This window comes from Onychostruthus taczanowskii, unplaced genomic scaffold (genome assembly GCF_017590055.1).
Source record: "Onychostruthus taczanowskii isolate IOZ18803 unplaced genomic scaffold, ASM1759005v1 scaffold37, whole genome shotgun sequence".
NCBI classification, from domain to species: Eukaryota; Metazoa; Chordata; class Aves; order Passeriformes; family Passeridae; genus Onychostruthus; species Onychostruthus taczanowskii.
The window spans coordinates 5778874-5793488 of record NW_024501126.1 but is presented as its reverse complement, the minus strand read 5'-3'; the positions used below and the strand labels follow the sequence as shown (position 1 = coordinate 5793488).

Here is a 14615-nt window from a genome sequence, read left to right as displayed (position 1 = left end):
TAGTTAAATGCCTCAAATACTGCTCAAATGATAATTTATTCCTCTGCCCAGAGGTATATGAAGTCTCGTCTTCCAGTGGAATGACTTATTTAAAAGGAGATAAAATGATTCCTTGTGGGGTTTTTCAATCATGACTTTTGTAGTTGTATGACTTCTCTTGTAGTAATTAAATATTCATTGCACCAAAAGACTTGCCATCCTTGCTTTATTCTTGGTTAAAGAGTTCACCATCAATTCTAGCTCTGTTTTGTGAAAAAAAAGAGGTTTTACAGATGTGATCCAGACAGATAAAGGAATTTCCTTGTCATCTATCATTAGGGATTCAGGTTATTTGGAGAATGCAGATGTAATCTTTCTCTCACCTATAATTTACTTTTGGTTTGAATAATTTTTTTTTTTTTTTTTTTTGCATGTGGACAGAGTACAAGTACATTACTTGGGGCTATACATTTCTCCATTGAAACATCTTAAACTTGCTCATTGCTTTAATACTCACATTCTTCTATTATGTTACAAACTATTACTTCTATACTGTAGCAATGGGTAAACAGAATAATGAATAAACCTTATCTAAGGTAATGCCTTGGAGCACAGTGATTTTTGGGGTTTTTTTTTTGTATTATTTTTATTTATGTATTCACATTTATCATACTTAGGGCTGTGTAACTGTGCCAAAGCTTCATTCTGAAATTCCATCAATGATAACCGGAGTCTCTTCCCCAGATCAAGGACATGTACTCTTCAATATCCACTTCACATAATTATTGAGGAAAAGAGCATGCTTGTGTATGAATTACAGCCTTAAAAAGTCAAAATGTTGAAGACGTGCTAGCTACCTCACCTGCTCTTTTTGTGTAAATGGCAGTGCCTAATCTTATCTAATCTTTTTGTTGAGGTTTCTTGCTGAGCTTTCAGACAATTCAACTTCAGTCCCTCTGTTGAGCAGACTCTTTCATGAGCTAGTATCTCAATGTCAAGATAATTTTCTTGAGATTGTCCATTTAAATTGTTTTTCATTATTCCTTTTTTCATCTTCCCACAGTAGCCTCTAAAGCATGTGGTTGTTGCTTTTATTTGTAATTTATTATGTCTCCTTAATAATCACTCTAATATGCTCTGCATGTCGTAAGTTTGTTCCTCCAACACTTTTCAGTGGTGGAGGAACCCTGTGACCTGCTGCTGCTCTGACAGATACTCCATCTGCTTCAGCACACTCCAGTCATGAGTCTACTCCCATAAACACTGTTAACAAAGAATCTTGAAAGTATATTTGGAGGTGACTTTTTTGGGCTTTTTTTTTCTTGAGGTTTTTTTTTTTCTTTGTGTTTTTTTTGGGTTTGTTTGTTTGGTTGGTTTTTTTTTTTTGTGTGTGTGTGTGTGTTTTAAGTGTGGTTTGCTGCACTTTATTGCTGTGACAGCAGACCTTACCACTGGCAAAACCTGTCGTCACACCCATAGTTTAGGTTGCTCGCACTTTCCATTATGCTCTGATGTTTCCATCATTCATGAGTTGCCCACATCAGTTATTTCGATTGCCAGTTTCCATGGGAGGGCAGGGGGAGGGTATCTCATGCAGACTTCTGCTAATGTCTGAATAGTTTTGAACATCCTGTCATAATTGTGCTGGTTTTGAGAATCAGCTAGAGAAAAGTAATTTAGGATGTGCCAGTACTTTGGAAAATCAGTTCTCAAAGAAACCCTGCCATCTTCAAGGTGCAGAAAGCAGCAGAGTAGTTACCTAAATTCAGTTCTCATCAGGGAAAATCCTTAAGGTTTGGCCAGGTTATTGTCACCTGGGTATTGCAATTCACACATTTATCAAACTTTTACAGAAGTCCATCAATGATATTCGCTGGAGCTATTTTCACAGATGAATTCTCCATCTCTCTCTTCTTCTTCAGAGTTGAGTAGGCTAAGCATGAAGCACAACTGACATTTAAATATCTGCCAATTAACTATAATGTGAGATAAACAGAATAATTATCATAAGATAACTTAAACTCTCTAAAATTTCAGTTTCTGTGTTTCACTTTGAAGGTTCTATGCATCCATAATAAGGCATAAGATCTGTAGTATGGAGGTAGAGACTCAGTTCCCTGAAACAAACAGTCGGCTTTCTTTTGTTGGCAGCTGTAGCCTTCAAAAGCAGCTCCGGATGGCAGTGACTTTTTCTGAGGCAAATTTGTCAAAGTTATATTTTGCACTGGCATTTTCAGTGCATTAGTTCTGAAAGGACAACAGAAGTCTGTATCAGTCCAATGTTCTTTAAAATCTTACCAAGCAAGGGTCAAGGATTGGTATTTCTGGTGGAAGATAGGTTTCACATGCTTGAAAGGCTTGAAAACTAATCTTGCTTTGATGTTGTGTCTAAGTAAATAAATAGTGCCATCTGTTAAAAGCTGTACAAATAGTGACTTCTCTGACATAAAACAACCTACTAACTTCTGGAAATTTTTGAGTTTTGGTTTTTTGGGTTTTTTTTACAATATATGCCTAAGATACTACTGGGTCATAAGCTTGTCTTGTTAAGTAATGTTATCATAGCTATTCTACTATGGCTAACCTTTTGCTCTTTGAACTTCTTTATTCTTATTTTGGTATCTTTGTGAGCTGTCAGTTAAGCAATCTGTACATACACAAGAAAACTCTATCAGCACAGTGCTGGAAAGGGTACTGAATTAGCTAACAGAAGAAAACTAAAACATTCCTAGAACTCCTTTAAGAGTATTGATTTAAATATATCAGCCAGTTTCGCATTCCTTTATTTTGCCCTAGCTGCAGATTTTGCATCCTCAGAAGTACCCTCACACTCAGTAGGAACCTGTTTTCCTAGTAAAAAACACTATAACATTAAATAGTAAAATAATTATTCCTATATACTGATACTGTACAAGCCAATAACAAGTATGTGGTCTAAACTATTACTAGGTGCTCATGTGTCCAGAAGAGCTTGCCAACAAATGGAATTGAAATTGCTGTTTAGAAATAATCATTCCAAAGTATTTATTTTTTGATATTCAGGTGGATTTCCTGATTTCAAAATATGCAGGCTTTATTCCAGTTTATATATGAGAAATCTGCTGCTGCAATATAATGTCAGAACCACATGAGGACTGAATTAGTGATTCCAGAGTAATATTCCAGAATCAGAGTCCTCATAAATTTCCCAGACTGGGATAAACCATACTCCTGTCTGCAAGTTTAGATTATAAGCATGTATTAAAAATGGCATGTATTAAAAATTCTTTTTTTGGGTATTGGATACACTGAAAAGTTATCTTCAGTAGGTGTCACCTTATGGACACTATTAAAGTCAGCAGAATTATGAAATAAGTACAGTTTTAAGTTTTTGGGACTCAAAAGTAGTAGAATATTAGTCCCATACTGCAGAGAGAATAGCTTGACCCTTACTGCCTCTGTGAAGATGAAAGCTTTTGCAGAAAGTGTCTGTCTGTCTGTCCTGAAAAATGCATCAGAGACAAACTGTTCATTTACATTTTGCTACCCTTGAAATATTTAGCAACAACTCTTCAAAGTGTGATCTACATATGCATGTATGTAGATAGATACATATGTACGTATGTATGTATGTATATATTGTGTTGTAAGATATGCATGTATGTAGATAGATACATATGTACGTATGTATGTATGTATGTATTGTGTTGTAAACAGACATTTTTATCGAATAAGAATTTTGCAGCCTGCTCCAAATTTATTTCTTGAGGTAGCCTTATGAGAAAGAAACATGTATTTTGCATTTAGTTTGCAAGGATGTAAGTAAACCAGATAGAGTACATATTTGCAATTCAGATTTTATTAGCAGCATATTATTTTAAACAAAAAAGTGACCTAAGAAAGAAAAATTTAAAACAATCATGTGGTTTTCATATATCATTATGTAATTAATTTTGTCGCTTTAAAAAAAATGAAAATATTCAGGAATTCTAAGTTCAGTGTGTTTACTCTTAATAACTGTAGGTGCTTATGGGCAAGTTTAGGAAGTGGGGGTTGGATAAGTGGACAGTGAGTGCCACAAGTGGACAATCCTCTCAGAGGATTGTGATTAGTGTCACAGTCTAGTTGGAGGCCTAGTGGTGTCATCTGAGGGTCAATACTGGCCCAGCATTGTTTAACTTTTCATCAGTGGCTTGGCTGAAGGGGCAGATGTCTCCTTAGCAAGTTCTCTGACAACACAAATCTGGAAGAGTGGCAGATAGACCAGAAGTCTGTGCAGCCCTTCAGAGGGACCTTGAGAGGCTGGAGAGATGGGTGGAGAGGAACCTTCTGAAATTCAACAAAGGCAAGTGCAGATCCTGCCCCTGGGGAAGAATAATCCCAGGCTGGAAAGCAGCTCTGCGGAGAAGGACCTGGGGTCCTACTGGACAAGTTATCCATGAGGCAGATGTGTGTCCTGTGGGCCAGGAAGGCCAGTGGTGTCCTGGGGTGCACTGGGAAGAGCACTGCCAGTGGATCAAGGGAGGTGATCCTGCCCCTCTGCTCTGGTGAGGCCATGTCTGGAGTGCTGCGTGCAGTTCTGGACTCCTCAGGACAAGACAGACATGGAGCTCCTGGAGTGTGTGCAGTGGAGGGAAGCAAAGATGAGTAGGGTCTGAAGCATCTCTTCTGTGAGGTGACACTGAGGGAGTTGGACATGTTCAGCATTGAGAGGAGAACACTGAGATGATATTTATCAATGCATATAATAATCTGAAGGTAAGGTGTTGACAGGATGCTCTGAAAATTGTCTTTCACATTTGATCCATATATAGTAACTCAGAAGCATCAACATACAGTGAATTGTGTGATATAAACAACAATTTTATACACAAATTTCTGATTCTGGATTTGATGGCATAACCTTGCGGTTTAAGGCTGGTATTTTCAGTAATGTTGCAAGATGGAATTGTATCTAAATATATTTGGACTATGCTACAAAAATTAAAATAAGAGGAAGCAGTGGTAGTCTGCTCAGAGTGACCAAGGCAATTAAAGGATTTGATTTTCTTACCAGTTCAGATGAGGTTTAAGCAGTATTCTGAATATTTGACAATTTAGCTTGAGATACTTGGGATTTTATAAATTGTGTCCCTACCACTTATCTTCTACTGGATCATTCTTCTGTATCTTTAGATGCCTGTTCTTCATTGCACATATGTATATATGTATATAGCTGCAAAATCAGTAGTAATGAAAACACTGATAGGTACCTTTGTCTGGTATCACATTCATATTCATTCAGGAATGGATAGAGCCATGCACCTGGAACATGAGACAGGCTTATATCTTCAGTTTTCTGTTTGAATTTGCAGTGATGAACCTGTCTTCTGCAAAATAAGATGGTGACCCCAGTTCAGTTCCTGATATACAAAGTGTCAGGTGACATTTGGTGGTAATTGGGACTATGTAGGCATGGATATTTCAGTAGAAATTGTTGAAAGGGTCAGGAGACTCAGTTCTTTGAAATTCTGTGTATAAGTAAAGACAGAAAAATATTTCTTGAACAGTCTTAGAAGATGCACCTCTTGCTTTTGTATATATTGTATGAATAAAATGTTACAGCTCAAGAGGATACCTGATTAGCATTTTCATATTCATATGGGAATATATTCTCCCCCTCAAAGGAAATTTAAAATCTCTTTGAAATTAATAATATTATGATACAGCTTTTAAACCTAAGGGTTTTTTTTTAATTCTTTGGAACACTCATAAAGTCTTTTTAGTCTAAAAGTCTTAGGGATTTTTAACATATTTTCTCTGAATTCTGTTCAATTCTGCCTTATTTTCTGACTCAATAAATCATCTAAAATATAACTGAAGTAGGACAGTTTTTCTGGCCTACTTGATGATACCTATTGCATAGCTGAAATAACCTGACTTTTACTGACTTGGTTTAGAGTGAGGTCACTTATGGTTCTGTTAGTAGTCAGTCAAAGCCCGTTGCTGAAGTGTAGCATCACTGCCAAATGTGTGCCTTGCAGGAGACACACTCTGCTACCTATCATTTACATTTGGTAAAAAAAAGTGAAGTGACAGCACAGAGCAGAGTAAGAATCAGTCAGGAGAAGCCGGAAGCTGTTGAATGTTTTTGCTGACTTGATAGGGTAAGTGGCATCAAGAGTCTTCAAATGAACCAGTTCAATTTAATTCCTGAATTTCCTTCCTGGACAAAATTGCCAGTTTTAGCAGTGCTGGGAGAAATCATGTGAAGTCTTAGAGATGTGAGCTGGTGCCTACTGGGATTAACAGACAAAACATTCATTCTCTGCTGAAATTGAGATGTAAGGTATACTTCTAGAGACAAGATGACAAAATATATTATCCAGCTCTGCTATTTGCCGTGTGACAGTCTGAAAGGGCCCTGTCAAATGAAATACCTAATACCTACTTTAAAATGTATGCAGTTTTTCAATAGTGGCATCTAAAATGACTTTAATTTAGACAGATATTTGAGAGGAAAAGGAGGTGAAGATGTGTAGTGGTATGTGATTTTTGACATTCCTTAGTTACATAAAATAGACATAAATTTGACAGCCATGTTGTATAGTTTCTTTTGTTATTTCATGTACACATTGAAGCTGTTCCTCTTAGTGCTATCTCTTGGGAGAGAGTCATGAAAAAAGACTTAAAACAGTAGGAAGTTTTCCTAAGGACACATAAGTGCGAATTAAGTCCCTTTAAATTTCCCATTTCAGATAGAAGCTCTGATATTTTTTGTACTTACAAGCTTTATTCTATCTGATTTTTTATCTGTTAAACTTATTTTGCTATCTGTTTCACTGTTTTATCTAGGCATAGTAGATAAAAATAATTAGCTGCTGTTACTCACACATTAAATCAAAGGAATCATCCCTCAACGGAGAGAAAATGGTTTTAAAAGGTGACATAATTAGGCAGTAAGGATAAAAACTTACCCTAATATTACCTCCCTCTTTTAAATTTTGAAGAAGCTATGTCCGCTTTTCAGAGATGTAGGTGATCTGAAAAAAAGAAATAAGAAAACCCTCTGAGATGTGAGCCAGAGTGGAGAACAGAAAAGAATTTTTGTGCCAATACTTGAGAGCAGGGCAGCTATTTATGTCAGGTCCTGCCACATCTCCTGAATATGTCTGACACAGTGAGCTGAAGGAGGTTGATGATACTGAATTACAGTTTTGTAATTTTTTTTTTTTTTCTCTCTGGATATAAGACTTAAAAAGTCAAACTTTTTACAATATGAGACTTAGATATAATAATGTCTGGGACAAATAGCACATTAGTGAAAAAAGTCTTAGGAAAACTAGAGTTTCTCATGTGAGAAGTATTTCTCTGAAAAATTTCTTGTTGCTTTGTTTGAAATAGTTCATATGTTCAGAGGATTAATTTCTGTATTGCACTGTAAAGAAAAACCATTATTGAAGAATGATAATGCCTCTAATTTGTGGAGGAAGTTATCCTCTTGTCATCTGCATGAGGTTAGCTGAGTGATTAACTTCTTAAAATGATAATTTTCATGTACTCAGTGGCTCTTTTTAACTAAATTCGGAAAAGATTCACCTCATTTTACCTTGCTGCAGAATGCTTCAAACCTGGTCAGCTACTGAATAAACCCCAGTCAGTGTTCACATAGTGATCAAACATTCTTTGTCATGGCAGTACAAGACCTTTCTTTTCTTTCATGGAACAAGGATCTGTTCTGATACCAGAAAATTGTAAGGACAGTCATAAATTTTCTGAGTGACTTGTAGTGAAAGGTGCAAGACTTTTTGATTTGCTTGAATCAAAGGTAGAGTAAAAACAAAAGCAAAAGAGGAAATGGGGTCTAATACCAGAGTGGGAGAAGGATCAGCTTACTCCCACTAAAGAGGGAGTATGGCTCTAAGTGAAAGTATATTTCAAAAGACTTTGAAATAATTTTGTTTTTAATAAAAAGCTTTTAAAGCATAATAACTGAGTTTATAAATATGAACACTTTGAAGCTAGAAAATTGACCCCTTCAGCTTTGAGGCACAAGTTCTTATTTCAGTGTTACCATTGCTTACATTGCCAGTTGTGCATTGTCAGCCTTTAATTTGTATTTTGTATTCTTTTCTCATCAAACACATGCTTTATCAGAGATACTCAGAAGGAGAACACTGGACATCACATCTTGCAAACTCTGGAAGACCAAGATGCTTAGAACTTTCCATAGTTTGCATTAATGTTCCTTCTCACTTCCTAGATAGTTAAATGGAAATGTGTGTTGCCTGAGTTACAAAAATGCTAAGCGCTCACAGGTGCAGGAGCCAACAGTGACAACTCTCTTCTGAACAGCAAATTCCCTAAACAAAAAGCTTTATCTTTGGGCTGGAATCCTGATAGGGGTATCCATACCCATTTTGACTGTTATGCCTCTTAACATTGTGCCCTTTTCGCAGATGACAACTATGCTCCCATATGGTACTGGCAATCCAATTGCCAAGTGGAATGTGGAAGTGAATTCTTTGAAATATATAATTGTGGTATTTTGGAATAACACTCCATGGAGTTAGTAAGTCTGCATTTGGTCAGGTGTTAACATGGATGTACATGAGGAGTGCCAGAGATAAATAGAAATATCAATAAAATACTTAAAGTACTTAGGACAGAATCACAGGACACTTAAAGTTGGCAGGGGTCTCTGATGGTCATCTGGTCCAATGCTTGCTGGGCCTCCCAGAAATAGCCAACATGATGTCTGGTTGGCTTTTGAATATGTCCAAGGAAGGAGATTCCAGAAGCTCCCTGGGCTATCTGTGCCAATGCTCAGTCACCCTGTCACCCTTTCTGCAACAGTGTCTCCTGATGTTGAAGCCTTCTGTGTTTCAGTTGGTGCCCATTGTCTCCAAATATCTCTGGATCCTCTTCTTTGCATGCTCCCTTTAGGGTTTGTATATATTGAAGAGATCGGTTCTGAGCCTTCTCTTCTCTTCTCTTCTCTAGGCTAAACAGCTCTTCCAGCTCTCTCAGCCTCTCCTCACTGGAGAGATGCTCCAGTTGTTTATTCATCTCTGTGGCCCTTCAGTCAACAGATGTGATGGGAACAGACAATTAAAGAGAGAAGGATAATGCCCATGGATTTGAGTTGAACAAAAATGATCAGTCTAACATTTTTAACAACCTAGAAAAAATGTTTAAATGCATTATTTTTTTATGTGTAGTTTATAGGTCTTCTTACAAGTGTTTAACCAATTATACTATGCTTCACTATAATGGGAGTTCCTCCTCCTTTCTTATGGATCTTTAGCTATGAAGCTGCAGACCTATTGCCTGGACTGTTAACACTAGACCTTGGCAAGAGAAACCTGCTACTTATTAAGTTCATAAGAAATGAACTTCTAGTTTTGTACAGTGGATCTTTCAGAGTCTGTATGAAACTGGACTACCATCCTTCTCTGTAATCCATTTCTTTCCCTCCTCATGTGCCCCTAAGACAGTGTTGAGTGCAGCATGTGATATGTGAGAGGTATGATGGCAGCCACCAGTGCCCCTTTGAACTAACTTCCAGAAATTTTATACAAGTGCAGAAAACAGATCAGAATGTTTTCTAATTAATTTCAAAGAGCAGAAACTGTCCTCTGATTTCTGAAAAAGATCATATCTACAATTCCAAAACTGACAGAAAAGACTAAGAACTGTAACCTCTTGAAATTTTTGCTTGGAGCAGACAATATATACTCTTCATGAATTTCTGTAATTCTGTAGTAATTAAGTACACAGTCGAGACAACATACCATACATGCCGACAGAAATTCAGCTATGCACTTAAAAGAAACCCTGGCTTTGTATAGGCATTAAAATTAATTTTTCCTCTGGTTTTGGTCATTTTGTCTGTGCCATACCACAACAGGGATCAATTTCACTATCTTCCTGTGAAATGACAAGAGATGCTACATAGTTATTTAGAACTCTTTGGTCAGTACAAATGAAGATAAATGTCCCAGTTATCTAATCGGTTTTCATCCACAGTGCATGCATTGGATCCCAAGACCCTTATTGTGGCTGGGACATGGTGATGAAGAAATGCACAACGCTGGAAGAAAGTCTGAGCATGAGTCAGTGGGAGCAAAGCATTACCGTGTGTCCAGTAAGTCCAAATGCATTCATTTGTCTCTTGAAACCTTTGATTCCATGTGAATTTCATGAAAATGAGCTGGTGTTGATTTTTCAAGCTCAGAAAACTGCATTTAATGTCTTTTTCCTTAGGTTTTCCCATCAAATTTTAACAGAATACCTAGTTTCTTTTCTATTTCTTATTAAGATACTTCTATGATAAAGTTATTTAGAGTAATTTCAAAGGGTGGTTGTTTTTTATCTGTAATGTCTATTTCCCACTTTGAAAACAAATACTTTCTAAGATTAGTGATTTTGACATATTTTTCCCTGTAGAATTTTTCTCCATTATGTACTTTGAAAAAGTTTAATCACTAATGGTATAATCTTTTCTTTCAGGATTATTTTTTGTAATATAAAAAACCAAATAACATCTTCTGAAGTCCATGCATTGGAAGGCTGAATTTCATGAGTTAAGGCTCACACACATTAACAACAGAGGTGATAGTTACTATAACTGCAAGGTTTATATTTACAGTGCCTTAACACTTCTCTTTAAAAAAATTATTTTGAATAAATTCAATATAATATAAAAAAAAGCACCAACAAATTTGATATGTATTTCTCATTTTAAATTTTATTCTGGTTGTTTTAATATTCATTCTTTTCCCTCGCTTGAAAGCATGCAAAAAGTATCTTTCGAGCCTTCTTGAGCTTTTTTTTTTGGTTTTTGTTTTTTTTTTTTTTTCTTTTCTTTTTTTGGAGATCCCTGCTGTTTTGACCTTCTGCCCATGAGGAGGGAGCCATTCCAACTCAATTCTACTTTCATTTCTAGTAAGGACTTCTTGATCTTGTCCCCACTCAACAGTGAAACTATACACTTATGCTCAAATGGTATTCATGTTCTAATCTCCATGTGTTTGCAAGCTCCCTTTGGCATCTTGATGACACTTCTCTGTCCTAATCTGGGCTTTGTTCGTGAACTAGAGATGTGCAAAATCAATATAAAGTTCTTTCATCTCTGACTTGTGCTCTCTGCATGTGTTGCAGCAGCCTCATAGGTACAAACACTACAATGATTCTGAGGGCCTTGAGAATGTGCACCTGTGTTCTGACTATGTTTGACATTAAATAGCAATTGTTTAAACATTTTTTCAAATTTTTAATACTTTTTAAAAATGTTTATGTCATGTCCTGTCCTTTGCTTCCACCTTCTCACTAGAGGACTAATAAAACAGGTTTGTGTTGGATTCATCTGCATTAGCACTTGAGCCAAAATCAGGAGCAGCTTTGGGGAAAATACTATGATTACTAAAATGCCTTATTTTTTGATATTTGCATGGGCAGTCAGCCTGCTCATGTGCTCAGTCTTTGAATTGTGGCACTAGGCCTTATTTTCTTTCATAGATCTAGAACACAAGGCCAAGATGGGGTGGAGGGAGGAATAATTTAGAAAGCATAATTCCATTCTGTTTAGTTCAACTGGAAAAACAATTATTTAGTATCTATTATGTGACATGTACACAGGATATGGCAGTCTAGTCAAAGCAGGGGAGCACCTAAGTCTTGCTTAGAAATTTATCCATTGCTGTGAGACTTATCCTGCTGATTCGATATTCAAAGACCTGGTGAAACTCCAGAGAAATTTTGTCCTTGAGCAAATTGAACTTGCATAATATAAGGAAGATTTTAGAATTATCTAAATTGAAAAGTGTGGGTTTACACCTTTACTGTTTTAAAGCCTTATACACTAAGTAACATTATTGAACAGACTGTAAAACTTTCCTCTGAAGTAACGCAGTACTCTGGCAAACTGCAATCAATTACAATTTTGCTTAGAGAGGCTTTCAAATATTTGTTTTTATAGCATTTTTTTGTGCTGTGCTCACAGGATACATAAGCCAAGATGTAATTAATTTAATTTTGCAGGCAACTGAGCTATGTGCATCCTTAATGTGTGCTAGATATATTCAAGACACTGTTGCAAGCAGAACAAAACAGAATATTCAAAACTTACTCTCCCTCTTTTGGTTCCAACTGCTTCCAATATCTTAATTGTTAGTAAAATTACTTGGTTCTTTTTAACATTCTAGAATTTTTTTTTTAGATTAATGAATGATCAGTTTCTTTTAAAATTAGATCAGAGAGAGGTCTGTTTATACAATAGTTTAGTACAGAATAAAAAGTGTGACCAGTTTCCTTTGAGAAATTATTTCCTACAGAATTATTCATATGGCTGAGTACTTGTAGGCATGTCATGGTAGAGGAGGGAGGTGAATAGGAGAGATAGATGAGAGTCTGTGCTACCATCTCTGGACTTTGAAGATCAATTTTGAAAAATGTGGTTATTTTGGTTATCTTGCTCTGATTTAATTCTCAATTTGATTTTTAGGTTGTTGTTTCAGTTGGCATGAGTACAGCAATTGTGCATAAATATGGACACTAATTAATGCTATGGCACATTGGATCCTTTCACAGTTGGTCATGTATCCCTATTATTCATCCAATAATTTTTTTTGGTAATGAAGGTTCATTGTTTTCTTGAAATATTTTCCAGTGGGACAACTTGCAATCCATCACTTAAAACATCTAAGAGCTTTTACAAGAAAAGTGAAAAAAAAAATTAAAAAATGCTTTTCAGGATTTTGGTTGGTTTTGGTTGTCCTTTTGGTTTTGTTTGTTTGTATGTTTGTTTAACAGAAGTATCCAACATGAAATGCCTTTATTTTTACAGTTATTTCTAGAGAAAGTGTAGTACAGGATCTGAATTCATTAAGAGCTTCAGGAAACTCTACAGAGTCACTAAATTCTACCAATAGTAATTGCAAACCAAAGATCTCTTGACAGAGTTAAAAATTGTGACCTTTTACTCAGAGTGCAGAGGCACAAAGCAGGAAGATGAGGTGGGTGCAGAGAGACTTGAGACAAAGGTGGATATTTGGAGAACATTAAGAAGGAAAAAAGGTCTAAAGGTATCTGCAGAAGAGAAAGGGTGACAAAACCAGGGTGGTAGAGAGGGAAAGCAGAGTGTAGCCGTGCCAAGATGTGATTGTCATTGACTATGACTGAGGTGTCAGATGGTGGAAGGTTAATGGGCATGGATTCTGGTGAGGGATGCAAAGGCCCCTTATTGGTACATTTTGCTTTCCTGCAGTCATGTGATACAATTGTTTGATATCACTTCTGAAAGGGAGCTACTCACAGAGGGACAGAACAGGTGAGTCATGGGGAACAGCAGAGTGGGATGATCTTTATATGAGCAAGGAAAAATAATGAAGAAAGAGAATATGCCATCAATTTATCTTTCTGAGTTCAAGCTTTCAGCTATGTTTTATGTATACTTCTCTGCCACTTAATATGTATTATGCTAAACATAGACAGCTGTTAGCTTGTGTTACCATAGACAAGCTTTAGTTTATAACTGTAGGTACAACAATAAAGATATTTTGATGCAGCACAGAAACAGAAAACAGTAAAGGCATTTTCACATCTCTGACATAATTAGATTGCGGACATAGAATTGTTAGTTTATGAACTATAAATATTTGTTAGACCAGCGGTGCAAGAGAGAATGAGTCTGCTTGTCACTTAAAAGGAAGTATTTCTTGTTGTCTTACAAAACCCAACAATGTAAACTGTACATAAGCATAGGTTGGTGAGTTATTTTCAATAAGTAGCTGTCAACAGATTTTGAAATTATGAATTATTGTTATGTTGGATTATAGCTGACAGAATATACACATAGCCGTTCTTGTACAAGTGATACCTGTGAAAAATAAAATGTGGGAATTGTAATTAGTAGTGAAATTATGGCATCTTTGCCACAGAGGAAAGAATCAGCCAACATTCACAGAGTCAGTGGAAACATGCCTTATGTTCTAATTGAATCTCTTGTATCTTCAAAGTATTTGTGAAATACTTCTCTCAACACTCCTAAAATACTAAAAATAGTAAAGGAAGATACGATTTCAGATTGATTATGACAATCTACAACTGTAATTCCTGTTGGAATATATAAGCAAATATTAAAGCGTTATGTTTTCACACATTGGATGGAAAATGCGTGACTACAAGTGATGCATATTTATTCTTACTAAGAGTGAATTTAAATGCTACTTGCACTTGTTGGTGCTGTTGTCTTGACTGAAAGTTAACAAGAGGCAAGCAAAAGGCAAATTCCTTCATATTTAAGTGAAAAAGTGGCCATAATTTCCAATTAGGATCACAGATTTGTCAAGATTAACACCTTGCTAAAAGAATATTATGAAAATGTGTCTTTGCTGGGAGTTGAATTTCCCCATGTCCTGCTCCATTTTCTTTAGAAAAACTCATTTTCTAACTAATTTTGTTTCATCTGGGCAATGAAGTTTTCATATTAAATGTGTTCCAGCTGCTTGATGGAAACATTCCAGTTGAGATGAGAATGGTCTAAGCCTTCCAGCCAAAGGGGTTGAGAATTGAATTCTGTAGGAGCAAACTTTTTCATCATGTAGGGTCAGGTGCTGCTTTTTGGAGATGTTTCTAGGGTTTGTACATAGAATTTTGTGTAACATTTAGAGACTGTC

The 14615-nt window shown here is 36.2% G+C and overlaps 1 protein-coding gene across 2 annotated transcripts in view; it reads left to right on the top strand.

Moving 5' to 3' along the window:
• Positions 1–14615, top strand: part of SEMA5A (semaphorin 5A) — a 318052-nt gene that overhangs the window by 222514 nt on the left and 80923 nt on the right. For both annotated transcript variants that reach the window (XM_041411823.1, XM_041411824.1), the window contains one exon: positions 9967–10084. In XM_041411823.1, coding sequence (XP_041267757.1) covers positions 9967–10084 — 118 coding nt within the window. The remainder of the gene's footprint in view (positions 1–9966; positions 10085–14615) is intronic.